The 22,967-nt window shown below is 43.0% G+C and overlaps 1 protein-coding gene across 1 annotated transcript in view; it reads left to right on the forward strand.

Annotated features, from left to right (window-relative positions):
• Window positions 1-10,500: 10,500 nt before the first annotated feature.
• The window catches only part of FAM124A (family with sequence similarity 124 member A), a 44,942-nt gene continuing 32,475 nt past the window's right edge, over window positions 10,501-22,967 (forward strand). Inside the window, exons 1-2 of the mRNA XM_087757683.1 lie at window positions 10,501-10,632; window positions 21,197-21,228. Of these exons, the coding sequence (XP_087613809.1) occupies window positions 10,574-10,632; window positions 21,197-21,228 (91 nt within the window). The 5' untranslated portion in view covers window positions 10,501-10,573. The remainder of the gene's footprint in view (window positions 10,633-21,196; window positions 21,229-22,967) is intronic.

The following is a 22,967-nucleotide window of genomic DNA, read 5'->3' on the forward strand; positions in this document are numbered from 1 at the left end:
TGATGCATAGCTGACTGGCTCTAATACCACTTGATCCTTTATAAATTAAGAGGCAAGAGACTGCAGCCTATCATGTAACTCCATTACTGGGATTTGGATTAAGAGTGTCTTCCACATGTTATTGTCTTTCTTTTAGCTGCTACATGTTCGGTGCTTTGAGAATAGCTCTTGGAAACCTTTTTTTCAAGTCATCCTTTTACTGCCCATCTGGGCTCTCTGAAAGGATCTATTTGCAAGTGAGCTGCATGGGCCCAAGTCTGGTGGAAAATCCAGCAATCAACAGAGAAAAAGAGTAAATTTAGAAAGAAATGTTTCCATTTGATTTCCATCTGCACTGCAATACCAGAGCCTGGCTACTAGAGTAAATGCTTTTATTTGCGTAATTATTTCTAGGTTCATCCTAATAAGATTTTACCTGTTATACTATGGCAGTGACTGTTTTCCCAAGAGATCTGTTATAGTAGGTATAACAGGGGGTACAATAGCAGTTAGGCCTTTTCCTTTCATCTTTGAGAGTTGGTGGGTTTTTAAAGTTTAAAGACAGCGTGCTTGCTCCTGAATTCTCCTGGGCTATGGAGCTTCCTACTGCAGCGCACCCCTCCTGCCCCGAGTCACACAGCCTCCGTACACCCAGCATATGGGCCACTTGGAATTTTATGGGAAGGAGTAAAATTAACAGGGAGGAGGGAAATGAGAGTTTAGACCCCCTCCTCCCCTCTGCCACAACAGAGCAGCCAGACTGATGCCATTATTCCAGCTATGGCCCAAGGGAAACAAGGCAGAGGGCCAGTGGGACTAGGCAGGGCTGTGCAGGGCCAGGACAAATCCTGTAGCATGATGGAGAGAAGATACATGTCAATCTTATTGTCATGAACAGGACCTTCTTCTTCCTAAAAGGCAGAACGTTTAAATCCAGCTGGGTTTCTTTGCACTTGTGGGCAGCCAGGCTTTGGTTTGTGCATCAAATAGCTCGGAGCTAAGAGGTGCAATTAGTAACTTTGTTAGTTGGACATTGTCTTTTGACGTCTCTTCCATGGTGATTGATGTCGTAACTGCTGCCAAGACAGCTTTTCTGTTTCATTAAGATTTTTTCCCCATCACTAGCTATGTGATGCTACTAGAATGTGTAACATTCACAAAATCAGACACATATTCTCATAGTCAAACTGTTACCACAGCCAGACAGAGGTTGGCTAAGCGTACCTATGCTCTGATCCACTTTGTACACTCATGATCCCTGGCCTTCTTAAATATCAAAGTTGCATCTTGAGATAAATCAGGGGAGTATCATAAGAAGTTTGCCCTGTCCTTATGCTTTTCTTAAACATCTGCTTTTGGCCACTGAATGGGACAGATACTGGGCTAGAGGGATCTTGGATATGACCTAGTACAACCATTCTTATAGTCTCTAATAAAAGAAGATTGCAGAGCAGCCAGGGATTCCAGGAGGCACTGCTGTTCGAAGGGAAGGCACTCACATGCTCCAGTGACGGGCAGCCATCCAAAACGCTAAGGTAGATGGATTGCAATAAACTCCAGAGATAAGCAGATGGCTCCCAAGCTACAGAACGAGTTCACAACAACAAACACTAATGGTCTTAAGACATTTTATGAACTTCTTGCAAAATGCCAGAGCCAGCTATTACATGTCTGAGCTTCTTAAACATCAAAGCTGTTTTCTTAAAGTTGATTTATACAAGCCAAAAGAAGTTATGTAATTTTCAGTTAAAACTTGCAGACCACAGAAATAGCATCTGAATTTTTTTCCTAATAATCCTTTCTGGTTAATGGATTTTTGGGCCAAGTTTCTGCCCTTCGTACTTTTATATAGTCCAGTTATAGTTCTGCAACTCTTTCAGTGCAGTTTGAGAATGGCAGCTGAAGTTAAATTGAATCTGGGCTGCTGTGGAGCCATGCACTGCCAGCCATGCTGTTCCATCCCTCTCTGTTGTCTTGCTGCTGGCATTTCTGCCAGCAGAAGATGAGTCTCTCCAGGAAACTAATTTGGCTGAAGACAAACCACTTCTTTCTTTTCCTGGGCTGGTTTTCAGTCAGATCAGCTCCTTCAAATTCTCCAGGTAGTGTGGAGATGAGGAGGTGGACACGCATGGTCAGGGACAGGAGAGAAGGGCACAATTTCCAGCCTCGCTTTAGCTGAGTATTAGCTGCTAAGGAGCCCTGCTGCTAGCAAAAGTATGAGACACCCTGGTTCTGCAGGTCATTGGGTGATGCAGTTTGCAGGTTTAGTTGACACCTTTAATTTGATCCATAAGCTCTCAGAAAAGGCCACCCTGGTACAAATGGATCAACCAGAAAACTGGGATGGTTTACATTCTTTCAGTGATTTGCCTGCTGTGAGAGGACATTAAAGAACTGACTGGCCCATATATTGGGGCACAGTGTTTCTCCTCCTTTTAAGTCCCAGTGATTTTCTTTCTATGGTTCCTGTACAAGACTCCGCTTTCATTCCTTGCCAGTTTTTAATAGAAGTGCACATTTATATCAAGTACGATTTCTCTCCCACACCTGCCTCTCCCCATGCTGATCATCAGCAATGATGCCTCTGAAGCAAAACACTCTTGACTCACAATTCACTGGCAATCATTGCCTCCTAATATTCTCAGCACAGGTAGAGACATCATGAATACAAGGTTGCTCCTGACATGAGAGAAGGGATGTTTTAACATTTCTTTCTCACCACCATATCAGTAAAAGGAGTTGTTATAGCCTCAGTCTAATGAGGGAGGGGAAAGGAAGGCTGTACAAAGCCACTGAACACAGGAGCTCCTACAGAGCAAATGGGACTTTAACATCTCCCTCTACACCAGTAAATCTACTCTTGTTTACAGATATCAGAAGTGGAAACAGAATAAAATATCTTCTAGCAAAAATTATTTATTTCTGTGATCTACTTCACTACATGTAGCATGGCTTAGATTATGCATAAAACAGGCATTCCTGTTTTTCGCTTGATAAATCAGTTGCTAAAACTCACAACTACTGGATGAAGAGTTTTAGTAAAAACATTTAAACCTAACAGGACCATCTAATTGTCAATCTTATGATTAAAAATTTATATCACAGGTAATTCAAAACTGGATTTTTAAAAATGTGGTAGAACAATTAAGAAATAAAATCCCCCTTGGAGATCCAACAGTGTCTTAAATGTAGCTGCTTTCCAGAGTAAAATGTTTTACTGTCACAACCAGCTGCAAAGGAAAAAAACTGAAGACCATTTTCCCCTTCAGAAGAGTCTACACGTAAAAGCTGCTATAACATTTACTGCTGCTGCCATAGGGGCTTAATCCTTCCTCTTTTAACACCAGTGGGTACTGGGTTGGTCCTTGAAAAGAAATGTTTCCACTGCCTTGTAAAGCACACTATTTCATTAAGAACTTCATTTAATAAGAGTTGCCATGGTTACCATCATAGGGGTGCTTTTGTGAATATGATGATCATTCACTGAGTATATGTGAAGGGCTCAGGATGCTCACCAGAAGCCAGAACTGTCTCACTGACCTCATAAAAGTGACACCAAGTCCATTGTCTGCTTTCCTGGTAAACTTTCACGCATGGGGCACCACATGACACTTGCTAGCACTCCTAAAGTGACAACTGAAACATTTCCACTGTGCTTTAATGGATGTGTGCCAATACACTATTAACACTTCCATCAAGGGAGAAATCAAGCAAACACTTGAGCATCACCTAATACCCACTGTCCTGGTTTCAGCTGGGATAGAGTTAATTTTCTTCTTGGTAGCCGGTATGGTGCTGTGTTTTGGGTTTAGGATGAGAAAAATGTCGATAACACACTGATGCTCTGGTTCTTGATAAGTAGTGCTAAGTTGTTGCTAAGTAGTGCTCACACTGGTCAAGGACTTTTCAGCTTCCCATGCTCTGCCACGTGCACAAGAAGCTGGGAGGGGGTACAGCCAGGACAGCTGACCCAAACTGGCCACAGGGACTATTCCATACCACATGATATCATGCTCAGTATATAAGCTGGGGGAGTTGGCTGGGGGGGAGCGATCTCTGCTTGGGGACGTGTTGGGCATTGATCAGCGGGTGGTGAGCAATTGTACCATTATCACTTGCTTTGTATTACTACTGTATTATTATTATCTGTTATTATTATTATTGTTATTATTACTATTACTACTGTTCTATTTTTATTTTACTTCAGTTATTAAACTGTTCTTATCTCAACCCATGAGTTTTCCCCTTTTACCCTTCCAATTCTCTCCCCCATCCCACCAAGGGGGGAGTGAGCGAGCGGCTGTGTGGTGCTTAGTTGCTGGCTGGGGTTAAACCACAACACGCACTCTGGCTCAAGCGTTGCCTCCCCAACTCAACAAGTCCACAGAAGACAACTACATTCTCCATCCATCAGCCAGCACAGATCAGAGTAGCCTCCAGCCAAGTGGGCTAAGAGTACCTGGAAATATGTGCAAAATTGCAGGTCTACATCCAGCCATTGAGTTCTTGAAAGCACCTCTCCAGTCCCAATGGAGTCCCAGGTGGCCTTGTTTGGATTGTGCTGGTGCACTCTCTCTTGCAGGGCACCAAAGGAGAGGTGTAACACCAGCAGCTGGTGACCAGCAAAAAGGGGAATTCACCTGCATGACGTCCACACCCCTTCACATACCTGTGGCACATAGCCCTTGTACACCAGGCTTCCCACATTCAGGGCTGTACAAACTGGTGCTAAGCTCTTCTAGGTTTCCTCACACCAGTGATGGCTGGGTCAAGATTTGGAGCAAAGGCTCACCTCTTATACTTTATCTGGGATGTCAGTACTGATGAGTCCACTCACAGAGCCTGGAGACTGATTCATTATTGCTTGGGACAGAGCCACTGCCCTAAAGTCCAAGCCTCGGTGCTGATCCTGGCACCTACGTGCAGCAAACCCACTGATTACATCCACTGAAAAGATCTGGCTGAATGGGATCATTTGCAATGTGAGGGCAACAGGAATTCCTTCAAGTCCCTGACACAGAGTCACCTTGACTTTATGTCCCCTGAGAAGGACTTTCCATCACCCAGCTTAGTCAAGCCTCCAACTAGATGGTTGTACAGAGATGGGGTGCAGCTCTGCTCCCCCTTGTACTCCCATTGAGGTCTGCGCTTCAGGATGATACAGAAAGGGACTCCAAATACTCAAGTTTTTATAGCAGCAGTTACTGAGTGCTAGAAGTTTTCAATAAAAAATTTAATATACTAGAATTCAAGTAAAAAAGAGCAATTTGCTTATAAAATACATATTTGCTGCACTGTACCATGAACTTTGGTAGGAGTGTGCATGCTAGGGTTTTCAAATGAAACTTAAAAGAGTGGGACCTGGGAACCAAACTCCCTAAAACTTCACTGAAAACCCTTGCCTCAGTGCTTTGAAGAAACAGCTCTTTATTGCATAGTTGTATTTTACTTCAAAATTGTAGAATTTTAGGAGGTTGGGTGTCTGGCTTGAGACCCACCACAAATGAAACTGACCTCATCATAACCCTTAAAAAACCCCAACAACCCAACAGTCTATGTGAGAAACTGCCACAAATATTTTGGCAACATTTACTAGTCTGAAAGTCAGCCTTTTAGGGCTGACCTAGCATGAAGACTGAACCACATGCCAAGCCGTAACTCCCCTCCTCCTTCCAAAACTGAAATTGTCTCAATTTTTTTTTTAATCCACAACCCAGTGTCTTAAGTCCAGTAGTGAATTTTAACAAAGTCTTGACCTTCAGAGTGCTAATTTCCTCCGGGACCACTAAAGGCGAAAACCTTTTCTATAAACACTAGATCCTGTAAACCAAGAAGTTCATCACTGAAACACCTAGAGTGGGATGAAAAGTGCCAGGAATGGAATCCAGAACCCCTTATTAGGGGTGAGATTCTGCCTCCAGAGTCAGGTAGCAGAGGATAGAGACAGCGTGATTATAGTCCATTTTGAAGAGTTTTAGTTGGGAACGAAAATTCCGATCCTTTAGCATCTTTGTCCTTCCTTCACCTACAGTCCTGAATCCTCTGCTAAGCTAGGTCCGTGTTCTGTCTCTCGAAAACTAGAAGGACTGTTTAATTCATAATATAGTGCCAGAAGGAACTGCAGTGGCATCTGTCCCCTTTTCTTTTGGAATTGCACAGAAAAAGGGAGAGATCCAAAATGCTGCATGAAAAGAACTGAATTGAGTACTTTTTTTCCCAGCAGCACAACTTTACCACCAGAATTTCAGTTACATGAAAAGGGACACATTTTTCTCCTCTCTCCCTACCCCACAGTGACGCTCTGCCACAGCATAGAAAGAAATATAGGGGAGAGGCTAGAAATATCCCGTAAGTGATACCAGAATCGGTAGGACCTTCACATGGGGCAATGATCAAAACAGCCACTTCTTTTCGCTCACACCTCTTTGGGCTGGAGAGCCAGACTCACACTCTTCTGCGTATACTCCATCCTCATGGCTGGTGCAGGAAAGATGATAGCCCAGCAGGCAGAACTCAGGGAGCAGAAAAGAGATTGACACTTGAATCCAGGTGTGGATTCATCAGTGAAATCGATGCTTTTGCTTCCTCTTCTGTTTTAGCACACATACGATCTGATGCGGTTCATCTTTCAGCTTTCCACTCTGCCTTTCTTCAGCTCGAGGCTGCAGCTATCACTCTCCTGCACCACGTTCTCGGTTACCAAGACCATTATGTGAGGGATGAGGAGGAGGTTCTGCTGCCTGCGTTTCCTTCTGCGAGGACAGAGGTTATAGAAGCTGGAGGCTGCAGTTAGGTGGTGCTTAACCTTGCTGATATGAGCTAAGACGGTTAACCTTGCACAATCTGGACACACAGCACCAGGCACATTTAAAGTTTCCTTTGGAAGGCAGACACCTCCTAATTAGCCGCTGTGTAGGACTTATCAGGCTAACAGGTTCGAACATAGTCATAAAAATTCATTTTATATCCTCTTTTCAGTACTTTAAGCCCTATTTTAGATCTGGCCCTAGGCAACTAGAAGCAAGAGAACTTTCTGCAGAAGTAGCATTAATTTCATGTCCTCAGTGTTAGTTTGGTTTTGACAACAGAGCAGTTTACTTGTTTGGCTTCTTTGAAGATGTCTCCTGATATTTTTGTGTCCGACAGTCTTTGTGACTGCTGCTATTAAATGCTATTTAATGAAAGGCTTGAAATTTGGGGAAGTTAAACCTAGGAATATTTTCACTCTATCCTTACCTTTAAACCAGTATCACAGACTCGTAAGTGTAAGAAAGTAATTAAAATTTAACTTCTCTTTTCAACAAATCCTACAGAGGAGCTAATGTGAAGCACAGGTAACAGAGAAAATCTAAGTAAAGGCTAGGACTTAACACTTCATTCATTAAAATCTCTGAAATGCTTGGAATTTAATGCAGAGAAGTCTCCTTTTCACCATAATTATGTGAAAGACCAGAATAAAATGGAGTTAAATGAGGCAAATATATAAATAAGAGAGCCTAGAGTTTGTGGTAGCTTTACTTACTATCTTAATTATATATTTCCTTCAAATGTTTCTTTTTTCCCTCCCTGGGACAGATGGAATAAATTAATCTTAAATGCAGCATAAAATCTATTCCAGATCCTCTCATATGCCAATGCTTAAACATAACTAACTAGAATAATAAAAGTCAGAGATGGAAAAGATCTATTAGCTGACCACCTAAAATTTTACATACAGAAATGTATCAATTTAACTAAACCTATTTCTAAATATTTAAGGAGGTTTGGTTACATCTTAAATCAGTTCAACAGTGGCTAGAGTCAATTTATTTCACTTTGAAATCACATTTAGAAGCAAATGACCTGCTTTTAAGCACAGTTGCACTAACGAAATAAATGCATGCGTGTAGACTAAGAATCAGAGAGGCAGCAAGGTCTGTCCAGTTCTGGGAACGCAGACTAGCGATACCTCCTTTGGGGGGCTCAGGGTCCTCCACTGCCAGTGCAGTTGATGGAGAATAAAGATTTACCCGCTCCCAAAACAGAGGCCCAAGCTGGGAATCAAGATATACTGAATTGATGTCTTGGTTTTGCCTCTCTCTGGCCTTGGACGAATCTCTGAACATCACATTATCTCTGAAAACACGTTAATGCCTCTTACCTGAATATGATGATGGAAATATGAGCAAGCTGAGAAACAGCTCATGCCACAGTTACTTTCATAGCCAGGCACAGCATTTTGGTCCCAGTCCTAAAAGAAATTGCATGCATTTAATTTTGTGAGTAAATTGGTTTAGATGGCAGTTTACCAGTCACAAAGGATAGAATGGTTTGTTTATGTATATTCTGAACTCCTACGTAGGTGCCTGTACAGGACTGTTCTGCACGAGCACTTTTTATAGCATTTTGTCCAAACTAGCTTTTAGCAACTCACTGGAGGAAAGACAGAAGAGGGGTTGTAATTAAAGGGGCTTATTCCATACCTAAAGCCTTATATGTATGGTAACGTTTATGTGAAATCCTCCACACAAACTGAAAAATCATTTATACTGCTTTCAAAATGTCATATATGCAAACCTAGCCAGATATTCGAAACAGATTAAATACCAGCTTTCCTATACAATGATTTTTCTCTTATTCTTGATGAATAGTAGAGGCTGAAAGTTTCTTCTAAAGGTCACTGGAGAACCATGATGGACTGACCTCCTGTGATGCCGAGAGGCCACAGGACTGCCCGTGAGCCCGACGTCTCTCCACAGCAGAGCAGTGGGAATTCACCAGTTTCGTAATAAGCATTTCTGGTTTTGGTGCCCAGTTGTTGTTCCTACACTATGCTAACGACACCTTGACAGCTCTTCCCAAGGTGTTCTCCTTTCCTTTGATTTTACAAGCATCCTACCCACATCCAGATTATTTTAGATAACCAGGGCCACACACTATTAGAGACAACAGTGGCATGAACTACACCCAGCATGAGCCTGTTAAACAATGTTAGATGTTACTATTAATTTGTGCTACTGTATGCCTATATACGGCTTAATGCACCACTGACAAGCATGAATGTATCTTGAAATGAAGGACGTCAATGTCATACCATGTAGACATAGCTAAAAAAGTACTGGTGGCAAACTAAACCAGTTTAGCACTGTTATGCCAATGTAAGATTGTCTTGTGCAGTATATTTTTACATTCTGGTCCATTTTGTGTCTCACATATAGAGATTTTCACTGTTTTTCTTCTTTCATGTAAGGCACAAATAATAAAGAGTAGAATAAAATAATTATTTTTAAAAAAACTTTTTTTTACTTGTGATCACTTTCTGCAAGTGGCCATCTCCTACAGTTGACAGTAATTTGCTAGTTGGAGAATTTTGAAGAGAAAATTTCAATTCATCAAACCTGATATTTTCCACAAAACATTAATGGAAAGGGTTCCCCAGTTCTGGGGTAGATTTATTTTTTTAATTGCCCCACAATATGTAGACTGTGGGGAACACAGAACACCACCCCCAAGTTCTGTGCTTGAACCTGAGCCAGAAGAGACACAAGTGCTGGTCTCCCAGCTTGGAGACACAAGCTAACAAATCAGTTGTGTCCCCTCCTCTTGTCATCTGTGACAGCCTGAATGGCCAAGTGGATTAAAGACTTAATTTTTTGTCTGAGTGAGAGATTGGTTCACACCTATGTGGGTGAATATTTGTGTTTACGTTAAGTGATGGAGAAACAGAGAGGTGTTCACCTCCAAATACAAAACAGACGGGCACGTGTGACATGCACAGAATACAGGAGCTCACCCACAACTGTTCACTGCACGCTCACATTATTGAATACGACTGCCCCGCTACCGGTAGGCTTTCTACATCAGCATTTCTTCACAGGCAGCATTCAAAATGCTCCTTTTGCATCACGTCATTTTTTGTCATCATTACAGAAATTCTCATGGGGTTGGAAAACCATCCCCTGTCCACTTCCATGCATAATTTCAAAATGATTATGTTCGATGGAATGAGCAAGCGCCAGGCAGCACTAAGGGAGACTGGAGAAAGCTCAGCACAGTGAAAGACTTCAAATAAAAGGCTGTAACAGCAGATACTCCAAAAACATATAGGTAGTGAGGATGTCCATCCAACAGGCTCTCTTAACTTTCACTGGATATGGAGTGCAGCACCTCTCAGCCCTTCTTCCAACCGGAAAAACAAAAGTGATGTAATGAAGGTGCTGAAGTAGTTTTATAAAATGCGGCCACCTAAACAGGGTGGCCTGTCGACAAGTGCGGATGAAAGGCTTTCTCTGCGGGACGGGGGTACTTTGAGGGAACCGGGCGAGGCGCGCCCCCTCCTTCCCCTCTGACCGGGCTCCCCCCGGCAGGCGGGCGGCGGGAGAGGGGAAGGGGGGCTCGGTGCCCGCCACGGGCGGGGAGGGGGAGGCCGGGCCGGAGGAGCGGCTCCGAGCCCCGGGCAGGCGGGCCGGGGCGGGCCGGGCGGCGGCAGCCGCGGCCTCTCCCAGTCGGCGCAGCGGCGGCGGCAGAGGCAGGTCGCGGCAGCCGCCGCTCCCCCGCGGGAGGGCGGGCGCGGAGCCCCGCCGCCGCTGCCGCCGCCGCCACCGCCACCGCCACCATGGAGGAGCAGCCCGGCGGCGAGGACGACTGCGTAGACTCGGGAGCCGAGACGGGCGGGTGAGTGGCGGGGGGCTCTTACCTTCCCCGCCGGGACGGGGCGGGCGGTGGCGGCGAAGCGCTGGGGAGCTCCCTCCCGGGCCGGAGCGCCCGCCCGGCGGCTGCACTTGTTGCCGGCGGGCGCCGCCGAGCCCGTCCCGGCAGCGGCGGGGCTGGGGTCGCGGGTGCGGCGGTGTCCCCCGGGCTAAGCCTCCCTTCGACAGCCGGGACTGCACCCCGGGCAGCACCCCGCTGGGCCCGATGGTTCCCCCGGGGGCTGGGGGTCCTGTGTGATTCCCTGGGGAGATGGGGAGAGCTCCTGCGCGGGGCATCACCCTGCTTGGAAAGCCCCGGGGAATTTACCTTCTGCTTCGGTTGAGTAGGGGAAAGCTCCCCATCGTGCTCCTTCTACACATGGGGAGGAAGATACTGAGAGATCGTGGCCATGGGCTTGAAGTTTGAGCTCCAGACCACGTTGTGCTGCCTCAGCGGCGGGGCCCAGCGCTGTGCTTTATGGGCTGTAGACGCATTGGTCAGGGCTTGGTGCCGCGCCATCCCTGTATCCCAGGATAACTTGTGTTGAGGTTAGTCTGGAAGCGTGCCCAGCTACCTTGTGGCAGTGACACCCGGACAACATCAGGCAGACAGAGCTGACTCCTTAGAAGGACCATCAGAGAGCCGCAAAAGCAGGTTAGGTTTGTAGGCACCCTGAAATTGGGTTGCTGTTGTCATGATGCTCATCGTACTGACCTATCAAGTGCTGTAAACTTGGCTGGTCGTTGTCCAACCTGTAAGTGTCATATAATGAGTCAAGGAGAATGACTTTTTTTCTGATTTCGTGACCCCACTGCCAGAGGTTGTGCTGCGCTTGTTAGTTGGATTACTTCTTTTAAGACCATGGAGCTGCAAGGATGATCCATGGGATTCCCCGTTCAGCTCCCACCTTCAGCCCATCTCTGTGGGAGAGAGAGGGAAGTGCTTTCCAGCCTGTCCTACATGCTGCTGCCGTGCCATCTGGTCGGGAGCGACAGTGAGCCTTTGCTCCTTCTCTGGCTCTAGAAGGACAAAAGGAGGTTGCCCTCTCCTGTTAACACTGTTCTCTCCTAGATGTTCATTCTCCTCCCTCCTTGCTTTCCCAACTGTATTTCTCCCCGCTCCTTGCCTAGTCTATCTCCTTTGGTCTCTACTCTATTGGATGGGCACAAGGGTGTATGCATAGACAAATACTTCCGTTTGCAACAAGGTCAGACAGCGTTCCTGTTCTTTCTTTGACTCTTTTCCTTCTTCCTATTGTTAACAGCACATGCTGAGATTCAGGGAAAAAGATGATACCCTAATCTCAGACCGATACTGGTGAATAATAGCACCTACTGTTGCATCAGGGCACCGCTCTGATGTACGAGACTGAGAGCATAACAAAACTGTAAAGACAATTCTTTTTTGTGAAGTGGTGTCAGGTGCACAGCACCAAAACTGAAGTAGCGATATTACAAATTTAAAAAAGAAGGTGGAAATGGAATATGGCAATCTTTTTCAGACATCCAGCTATTAATTCAAATATTTTTTTTTTTTTTTATCTCTTCTGTGGTCTGGGAAGTTAAGGACTTTTTCCATCACCTTAAATAGTTGCAGTATTGTGGACACACCTGATGGGGAGAGTTTTAAAATGTTTTACGTGACATGAGCTTAAAGGAAAAAATGCAAGCCTCTTTCCAGATGGTGGGATAACAGGGCTTTAGTTCATCTTCAGGGAATATAGGCAAAAGGAAGACAAAATAACCAGTGAATTCATGGCTGATTCAAAGCTCAAAAAATCCTTGATGGGTCAAGTCACTCTTATTTTGCTGTGTTTATCCAGAATAGAAAAACCTGGGTTTCCTTGGGAGGGGCGCTTGGAAGGATTTGAGCCAGCTGGTGATATTAGCCTTCAGACCTCAGTGGCCAGCATGACAGCTGCTTGTGTCTGGTGTTGATGAGGTGCTAAAGCTGATGATTTTATGAAGCATCCCTGTCCCAGGCTTGACACTGGAAGGTGCAGGTTAGCAGAAGAGTCTGTCTGAGGAATTTGAACAATGACATATGGCAATTAATAACTGCAGTGCTTTGCGCTGAAGTTTATTTTGAAAAGCAATGGGTCTCTGCGTTTCAATTATTATTTTTAGTTCTGTTTAGCAGCTATTTTAGTCTGATAAACATGTTGCGTATGTCTCTTTCACAATGTTTATATTTCAGCTTTCTCACCAAACCAACTGTTCGCAGCACTTGCTTTTCCCTCTTACCAGAAGATCTGCTTTTTGCTTTGTCTCAGTTCCATCATAGCTATTGATAAATCGAGCTGTTTTCCCTTTCCTCCAATTATTCAATAGTAAAAAAAAAAAAAAAAAAAAAAATTAACTATTTTGAAGTTCAGCTGCCATCCTCTGAAAGTACAGGGAGAGACAACTGTCAAAGTAATTCAGTAACAGTTTTACATCAAGTGGTCCCTTTCTGTCACTCGGGGAACAATAGTGGATAGTGACTGTAGTAAATCCAGGCGCTGCAAGCCCTTGTCATCTTGATGATCGTATGTAATGATGTGTGAGCTCTTACACGGAGCCTGTACCGCTGAAGCTGCTTATAGCAGCTAACCAATCTAATACATCAAGTACTATATGGGGCATATGTTCCTTAAGGTTTTGCTGTGGCTTCCAGCTACAAGAGTAGGCAAAACGCTGTGCTACAGGCAAGATTGGTTACAGTTTGAAGCCTTCATTTCCCTAATCCATTGGAAAATACCTTCCTCTTACTGCGTTCGCCTCGGTAAATGGGGTTGGCAAAGAGGCTGCTGAACAAAAATAGTGTATTTTGAGTTCCTGAATCCAATAAGAATGGATTGAGCTGGTGTTGTGAAGTGCCTAAATAAAGGGAGTAGAACATATAAGCCAATTAATTTATATTGGCTGTTTATTGATGAGATTTGAAAGAGTTTGACCATCCTTGGTCTTGGAGATCTTGCCTGTACAAATTGTGTCTTCTTGGGAAATGTATTTTTGGGCTTTTTAGTATAAAAACCTTATTTTATCTGCTACTGAAATCTTTTAGCCCAGAAGTATTTGAGACAGAGAACTTTCTGTGGTAATAATTTTAGTAGTGGATTTGTACTATAAACCCTGACATTTTAGGAAGAAGAAAGTGGTCTGTCTTTGAGTTTTGATTAGAAAGCAAACAGAGGGGAAAACAAGTGGAATAAAGAAATTGAAGGGAGGAGCAATATGTATGTTTAAAGAACTGTAGGTAAATTGTAAAGCAAAACAAAAAAAGCTAGAAAATTTAATACTAAGCTATGTAAAATGAGTCATAGAAATGTTCAGTTTCAAGTTGTCTTGGTTTTACAAGCCATGCAAATACCGTTATTTCACTGTCCTTACTCTGAAGAGCAGAGCAGAGTTTTTTGGGGCTGAAACTCTGAAGATGACAAACTAAAACAATTTTAGAAGTTGTTAGGCATGTAATTTTGAAGCAATGAAACAGATTCTTGCTACCACTGATGTCAAGGGAAAAGCATCAGCTGAATTCATTGTATGCAGGACTGATATCCCAAGTGACGCATAGTGCATGTGGAAAACAGGTAGCTTCTCAGACCTAAAGTCTTAAATTTTTGATTCTAAACTTTTATTTGGTCCTGTTAACTGTGTTGAAGGACTACTTTTGTAGGAATGCTCCCTCCAGTTTGTCAAGTGTATATGCCTTAATGGAGCGTAACACTTCAGTGAGACAGCTGGCATTAATGAAGATTTCAATATATGTGACAATTCCCAGCAGAACTTCACTTGTTCCCACAGACAGCTCTGAGACCCCATGTCTTAAAGGGATCACACTTTAATCATTAGCTTATTAATGGTATCAATGTTTGCCTAAACCTTTAGTTTTCTTCTCCTCACTTAGAAGTCATTTAAAGTTTTGACAAGTTGTAACTTTTAAATTATTTGAATTTACAACTTTTCCACTTATATTTCAAATAATTTATTTATCTTTTTAGAGAAAGTGGGGAGACATTATTGAAGTACAAGGGTTTTTTTTTTCTATATAATAAGTTAAAAACCTAAACATTGATGATGCAGACTGAATTCATTAGTAGTTAATTGCTGAGTATTTGATGAATTTTAGGAAGAAGGAAAATTGTACTGTCTCTTTGATAGCAGACAAATGCCAAGGAACAGTTCAATGATATATAGAGAAACCTATAGCAAAACAGATGAACAAAAGATGTTTGAAGCTTAGGGCACTGTACCATGCAGCAGCTATTTTTAACATTTGTTTAGCAAAATCCATTACTGTTTGGTTACAGTTATATTCAGGGGGGGTGTTCCCTCCTTTTCATTTTTTCCGGTGGTTCTATGCCTCAAATTAATTTTGCAGAGATTATGTTAAGTTTTTGACTGCGCTATACTTGTTTGTTGTTTTTCCTTGTGGTTCTCACTAGCTGCATGTGTAACCCTGGCCAAATCACAAATTATTTGAGCCTCTGTTAACTTAGCTGTTAAGTAGATACAAAAATTCTTTCTTTAATGCAGTTCTGTAAAATGTGTGAGACTCTAAAGGAGAATACACAGTTGCTATTAGGAGACAAGGCAGCCTATAAAAAAGAGGGTGTACCCCACTTAAGGGAAAAAGTATTAAGAAAATCGTAATTCATGTGTGTCCTCAGTCAGAATGGGTTGCTTAAATTATCAAATGAATAGTTGAATGGTTTATTGGGGTGAGAGGTTGTTTTTGTGTCACGTGTTTCTAGCTTAAAGGGATTCAACATTTATGACTGTCATCTCTATGGTAGTCCTTCAATATGACATGTCAGTCTCTTGTCACATATTTCATCCATCTATGAGAAACTCTCACGAACAGAAATCACTGCTGCTGAAACCTATTTTAAGGCCTGTTTTTAGCTTGTGGTTTTTTTTTTTGGGTTTTTTTTTTTTTTTGCTGAGACTTTCACTTCCTATATATCCATCATTCCAGATGTGCCAAGGTAGACAACTTGTCTCTGGTTTAACATTCAAATAATGTAAAGTTGAGCTGTTTGTCACAAATTGGGGTTGAGGGACCATTTCTAACCAGATTTAATTGGTGGAATTAAGCTGTTTGGTTGAATCTCAGGGCAGGCAGACCTGCTAGCGTGTGGCACTGAGGCTAGGCACTGAAAGTGAGGTTGAAACAGATTTTAAATCATGTTCTGGTGGCCAGGAGGTCTGTGCTGACTACCTGTGATGGCTAGGTCCCAGCAAGCAGTGAGGTTCACCTCAACTAACTGTAGCTGTGTGGAGGTTAGGTGTTTGGTGTAAGTTAGGCTGCTTGTGTTATTAGTTAAGAGCGACAGGACCCTGGGACGGTGACACACCCGCTGGCTTTGGAGGGGCAGGTATGTGCCGCCTGAGTCCTGATGCGTCCCTCTGGGGAGCGCTCTGTGAACAAGTGGCGAGCAGGGTGCGCAGGCAGGTGTGCTCACTAATGCACAGTCCTGCCCCATCAGATGCTTTTTGAAAGATTACAAACAACCCTTCATCCTTATACAATGATGATGATGTCTCTCACGTGGGGCCTCAAGCACTGTTGTTGGTAATAAGCTCCTGAGTGTGGTAGTTACAGCTGCGGGATGGGAATCCATCATCCGACTTCATCACTTGACTAGAAATCCAGAGCAAGGTGCTTTAAGACAAGATGCTCTGCATTATTCCATTGCAGTTGTCTTGATTACAGAAGTAGAAGTACAGTGAAGGTAATGGATTTGCATTGGACTGATACTAGTGAAGCAGATTGTAATCTGACCCACAGGAATTTGGTGAGAAGAAAGCCCAAGACAGAGCTACAAAGCTAAATCTTCTGACTCGCACATTGTGCTTTAACTGCTATAAAATCCTCCTGTGTGCCCTGTGGAGCACTTTCTGGGGGAGGGAAGGCAAAGAAGCTGTTAAATACAGCTCTTAATATGAAACGGTGAAATCTGAAACAACACTAGGTAGAAAAGGCAGGGGAAACGTGAATCCAGCAGGAGCCATTCCGTCAGTCCTAGGCAAGCGAAAGATGCAGACAGCAGAAGAGCTGTATTTCCACGATTTCATTTTGGGAGGCAATTAAGGAGTCCTGGCAATGGAGACCTTGGGCATATTGTGGTGTAGTATCATGTTAGAATAACTTGAGAGACGTGTGTTCGTTTTACACAGCAGACTGTCTTGTGGAGACGCTGCCTGGCTCAGAAACCCTAGTTACAGCCATGCAAGTGCATTAAACAGCATGTGAGGGTGTCCCTGAGCACCAGGACAGAGTTGTCCGTATTGCTGAATACTTAAAATGGTTGATGGCATCAGTTTGGATGGGGCCATCTAGCTCTCTCCCATGTGATTCTTGGGTGTGTTTTACCATGGGCCAGGGACTTGTTTTACCACATTACCATGGCCCAGGGACCGTTCCCAGCAGACCACTTGACAGTCTGTTTTGGAAGGCAGGAGGTTTTAATGGTACAGGTGCAGACTGTTTCATGACAGCTGGCCTCAGTCCCAGACGGTTCTCTTGAGTGCATTTGTTTATTAGCATAGATGTCACCGCTGTAGCTGTGTTAACGTGATGCTGTGCCATGGCTGATCAGCACACTGAAGTAACCTAAGCACAGTGAGACGCTGGTGTAGCTACATTGCTTGTGTGATTCAGAGATGTAACGTAGTTGTGCTTCTTACCCAAAGAAACAGGTTTCGAGCGTTTTTATATACCATACTCAATAACTGAAAGTTGTGCTAGCAGCTACTTACTGGTATTCAGTGGGCTGTTTCCCTTTCTTGGGTATTTTCAGGCTCTGTATTACTGCTAATCAGTAATGAGTAGTGCAGGCTGATCTCAGAGGATTGCTCAGGATCGTTTGTGCTTCTGATGGTCTTACGCTCTCCAATAACGCACAGTCCTGATCCTTCAACAGCGGTAATGGGAATCGAGGTCCCACGTTTATCTCAAGCTTCTACATTCCTATTTTAATGTCTCTTGACATGTTCAGAGCTCCTCTTTGCTGGCGGGCTGACCGTTGAGCACAAATTCTTTGCAGACTGATGTGTCTTTTGACTGAGCGATGAGCCCTCCTTTTCAGTACCTCCTACTGCTTCAATACCCTTTTTGATCATTTTTTTCCTCATTATGTGCCTGTAAAGGGAACAGTCCTCCATTTGTTCAGTTTCTGTCCTGAATGTCTCTTTCCTTTTATCTATAATGTGATATCTATCAGAGGAAATAGCTTGCTGCAAGACCATGTAATTGGCCTGGAACCTCTGAGCCCCAGTATGGCCCCAGTCTGTCACCATTAAAGCCCATGAGTGCTTTATGCTTGAGTTAACCTAATGGGGAAATCATCTTCCAAGGGAACTGATAGAAGCCAATACTCAGGATGTTTAAAACAGGGATGGAAAGAATGGGAAGGAACAAAGTTGCTTAATGTCCAGAGAGTCTGCATGACCCAGGAGATGTTTATTTTGGTACTTAATTTTTCTAATGCATGATCTTGTCAAAGGGAACATTCGTTGTGTACAGTAGTCTAAAAAGCTTAAAAGACTAGAAACTTCAGAATTTAGTATCCTAAGTAGCTGACTATAAGGAAAAAAAATGTATTTTGTAATACAAAACAAGTCACTTACCAGTACATGTCATGAATCGGAATGGTTTGTGCTAATGTTTTGAAAATATTAAGGATTTTAATAACACTGATATTTTTGGTCTTAAGAGCTAGATTCAAGAAAAAGAAATTCTAAGAAAGGCAGGCGTCAGAGGGAGGACAAAAGGTGATTCAGCTTGGCCCTGAGAACACAGAGAGAGACTCATATTCATCCCTTTTTTTTAGGCATGTAGCCGAGGGTCCTACATTAGGAATGTGGTTTCTGTAGGCTTCATGTCTAATCAACAGCTAGGGAGAGACACACTAGACCTCTCGTTTTATTGACTATAGAGGGAGCTTAGGGAGGGTACAGTCCTCATTTTGGCATCTGAGGTTGACATAAGCCTTTGAGCTTAATTATCCTTTTTTTTTAATTCTGTGTATGTCAGTTATGCAACAAACATGAATTAAATATTAGCTTGAACCATATTAGAATTACAAAAAATCCCCAATACAATTCTAAAGCCTATTAAAATGTGTCTGTGCAATTAGTCTCCAAGCACACTGTTGTCTCCTCCTTTCTCACTCCCCATCTTTTTATTTTTCCTCTTGTCTCATTTTTCATGTCCTGCCCGTACATAGACCGCCACTTCCTCGGTTCAGGACTCATTAATTCTCCATGTCCTATAATCTGCCTGCAGCACTTTGGGATAATAAAATAACAGTGTGAAGTAATAGAAAGCTGCTTCTACTTGCAGTAAGCAAAAGGCAAAATGTTGTTTCACTTCTGTCTGAAATACAAGCAGTGCAGATCTATATCGAATTAGCCGCCAACTGCTGAACACAGATACATTGAAGGACAGCCCCGGGCTGTTTTCAAACAGAAGTGCAGACTAAATGAAGCCTTGCTTGGGATGCTTGGAGGCAGCTGGATGTATATTGCTTGCCTCTGGGCTTGTGAAGAGTGACACGTTACATGGTTTTAACACCCTTCCAGATATACATGGTGCCAAAGGATACTAACGTGACTTGCTGCTGAAAATACCATGCAGCTTTATGGCCCGCACAGCACTACTCAGCCAGCCCCTGGGATCGCTCCCCCTTGGTCCCTGCTCAGAGCCGGACTGGTGGTGTGTCCACGACCCAGCAGTAGGAAGAAGGAGGTCTCCTTCTCTGCTCATGTTGTTGCTGCCTCTGCCTTTCCCAGTTACACAAGGGTCCTGGGCGAGGTTCGTTGAGCGATAAGATTGTATTCATAGAGGAGGTGCTATGTAACAGATATATGGGGCAACTGAGAGGGGCTGCTAATGACCTAATTGTGTGGTCTCTGCCATGTGCGACATAAATATGTTTCCTTGCTCCCTGGCGTTATCAAAGTGGCTGGGGATGCAGGAGTTAGTAAAGGGGAGAGAATAAGAGAGAGCTGCAAGCCCCCATCAGCAGCTTTCCTCCCCAGCATTGCACAGACCTCTTTCAAAAGCTTCAATAACCTCATGGTACTTGATGCTATTGGTGGATTTTTTTTCATCAATATTGTGAAAAATTCAGATTGTGTCATCTTTCACCAGTCCAGCAGGATTGGCAAGAAGAGTTGGGGGTATTTCCTTATGGTCTTTCTCACCTAAACCAGCAGTCTTAGCATCTGATCTGCAGGACACTGAGTGCTAAGCATGGGGCCATGAAATACGGGAATGACTGTAATTGTTTTGTGTCTTCTGCAGAGATATGTCCATATTAAAATCGCAAGCGACCACTATAGTTATGTGGGGTTGATGGCCTTTATTCCCTTGGATGCTTGAGAGCATAGAGTATGAAGGTATCCTGAGAATATACTTAGATGGTATCTATTTCCAGCCAAATATCTTAGGAGTCAAGTCTCACATGTTTTTTTAATTTAAAGCAATATTGCAAACTTGTTGCAATTATTTATATAAACCAAGCATTTAGGTTTGGATCCAAGAACTCTGTTATGACTCCCCGAACAGTTTGCCTGTTATGTTCAGGGCACTGCAGGGCATACACAAGAGCCATTAATTGTGGCAGAGAGCTCTGGCGAGTGGGGTCTGTTTTGGGGACCCAGGGAATAGGGGAATGGAGGCCGTGTGACTATGAACTCTAAAACCAAACACTCAGAAGTCATAGGTAGGGCCTCAGAAGTGGGAATGGATTTTCTTTAAAAAAAATACATGTATTCAGTGTTGGCATATTTGTTTTACCTTAGTATTTCTGAATCTTTAGGACATAAATGGGGCATGATTATGAGTTTTAATCAGCCCTGAATGGGGTTTTCGGGAGTTTGGGGTTATATGCAGCTGCAAAATTAATTGCACTGTGGCTCAAAATGCTTAACTGCTCTGACTTTCTTGTGGGTAATCCAGTATGCACTGAAGTAGAACCAGTGGGCCTATAGTTTTACAAAGAGATGTCTGCAAGAGGAAAAGGGTTTCCTAAAGCAAAAAGCTTTGTCATCTAAATGTTTATATTTTGGTACTAATTTTGTGTCTTCCCTGGTAGTTTTGACCAAAGAACAATAAAAATTCTGCTCTTTGAACAGAGGTCTCTTAAAAAAAGAAAAAAAATCTGCAAAGCAGCATTTAGAGGACATAAGGTGAGGAAGATGAGGAGCAGAGTCAAAATCTAGTAGACTTCTGCTCCTAACCTGTGTCTGAAGCAGCCCAGTTTTTCCTTATAGAGAGCTTTCTGAGCTTTAATTTTTACACCTAAAGTTAGGTGGCATGAATAGCCCCTAGATAAAACCCTAGTTGCTTTACTCACTCTACGTAAGTGTTTTCAAAATTCATTCGAGATGCCAGTTTTTCAGAGGCCATGTTCAAAACCTGTTCCAGTTATTATCTTAGCACAACAATAATGCTAAATGGGTGTTAAACTATTTTAATATGCAATATGAGTTAGATTTGGTACATTTTTCTTTACCTCTTTTAGATTTAATATTGTCTAACTAAAATCTTTGTCTTGCAGGTCTGAGTACAGCCGTATGTCCTCTACCAGCAGTGAGTATAACTTTGAGAATTTTTTTTAAATGGATTCTCATATTTTCTTTTTTCTGGTTGCTAATATTTATTAACATCAACCTAGTGTTATGATGGAGTTCACATTGACACAGTAAAGCCCCCGTTCCTTCTCTTCTTGGATCTATGTCTAGAAACAGTATAGAAAATTAAACTGATTGGATGTTTATGACCAAAATATGAGCCATGTGTAAAGTCATAAATATTGGAGCTCACAAGAATGCAAGGCAAAATGAGAACAAAATCTGTAGACATGTTCTGGCCAGTGTGAATAGGTCCTCCAGCCAAATGAGTTTGCAGTGGTGAACGTCATTAGAGCTGGGGGATGCAGGAATAATTGAATGCTTGTTGTAAGCTGATGCCAAGGAAGCACTTGAGAGCAAATTATGTGAAGCATTTCTTTGATTTCAAAGATGATAGATGCTCTAGTAAGTGTCACAGTCTTTCTAGGTGTTTACGATAGCCAGTTGAATTTCACGTTATCCAACTGATAAAAGATGAATCCTGGTGTCTGGATTTTTTTTTTTCTTTCTTCTTCATCAACGCAAAATGGCTTTTTTTGGTTTTTTAGGAACAAAGAGCACTTTTTCAGTCCTCTGTCTACCCACTCCAACCATTTTCTTAGTTGTAGGACATACTGTATCCACAGCACTTTGAAATGCATTAATGCCTGTTCGTGCACAGTTACTAGTATCTCTGTCTTGTCAAAGTGCAAGGTGATGCCTGTCTCCCTGATTCACACATAGACATGAGCTTTATTTATGCCAAGCAAGCAGATCAAAAATTCACAGATGACTAATTGTGTTTCATAATCTGGATCTTTAAGTGCCATGAAAATCAGAGGGGAAGACAGCTGTCAGTTTTTTCTCATTCACACATTCCGGCTGAAGCGTGGAGAGGGTTATTTTCCATCTCCCATGGTCTTCAGCGAAGGGCTTTTATTGATTTCGGCAAGAGCTGGATCAGACAGTGTTCGTAATGTCTGGCTCCTGAGCTGATGTGACTAGCAGGGAGCTCACTGTCTTTCCTCCATCTGCTCAATGTGTGCGTGTATCTTAGAAAGAGAGAATTCAGTGCAGCTTTTTCCTAAATTCTGTTGTTTAAATAGATTTCTGGTTTCCTGCTGTCGGACGTGATTCTTGAAATGATTGGCAGGCAAAATCCAGGCAATCAGCTTTTCGACTATAGTAAAAGCATATTGGATTTGACCGGTTACACCAGGTGTGTGCCCCACCACCCCCTCAGCTCACAATTTCGGGTGATGGCTTGGGGAATGTGCTGCCAGCTTCCTCTACTTTTTGGGTGGTGACTCATAATTATTTGCCTAGTAGAAGTGCTTATTTGGCAGATAGGTTCAGAAGACAAGGTGTAAGTAAAGTATTGCTCATCTAAAAATTTGGTTTTGATCCCTTACCAACTTTGCATGACTGCTGCAGGTTTTACAAATAAAGGTAACAAACTACATTTGTAAGACTTTGTTTTTATTAAATGAGCTGTTTGTAAGGGTAGTTTTTGGTTGTGTGGCAGCTACAGTGTGTCACGTTAACTGTGGTCACCTTAGTGTCTTGCTGGCCATGGCTATCCAGAATATGTGAGGATTACGCTGTATTTCAACACCAGTAATTTGTCACTACAAGGAGGTATTATCATTCCAGCAAAGACACAAAAGTTCAGGAGACAGGACGGTCTCCTTCTTTCTCTTTTCTGCTTCCAAGGCAAAT

This window comes from Nipponia nippon, unplaced genomic scaffold (assembly GCF_047370975.1).
Source record: "Nipponia nippon isolate SJK-2023a ecotype South Korea unplaced genomic scaffold, ASM4737097v1 scaffold_2, whole genome shotgun sequence".
Classification (NCBI taxonomy): domain Eukaryota; kingdom Metazoa; phylum Chordata; class Aves; order Pelecaniformes; family Threskiornithidae; genus Nipponia; species Nipponia nippon.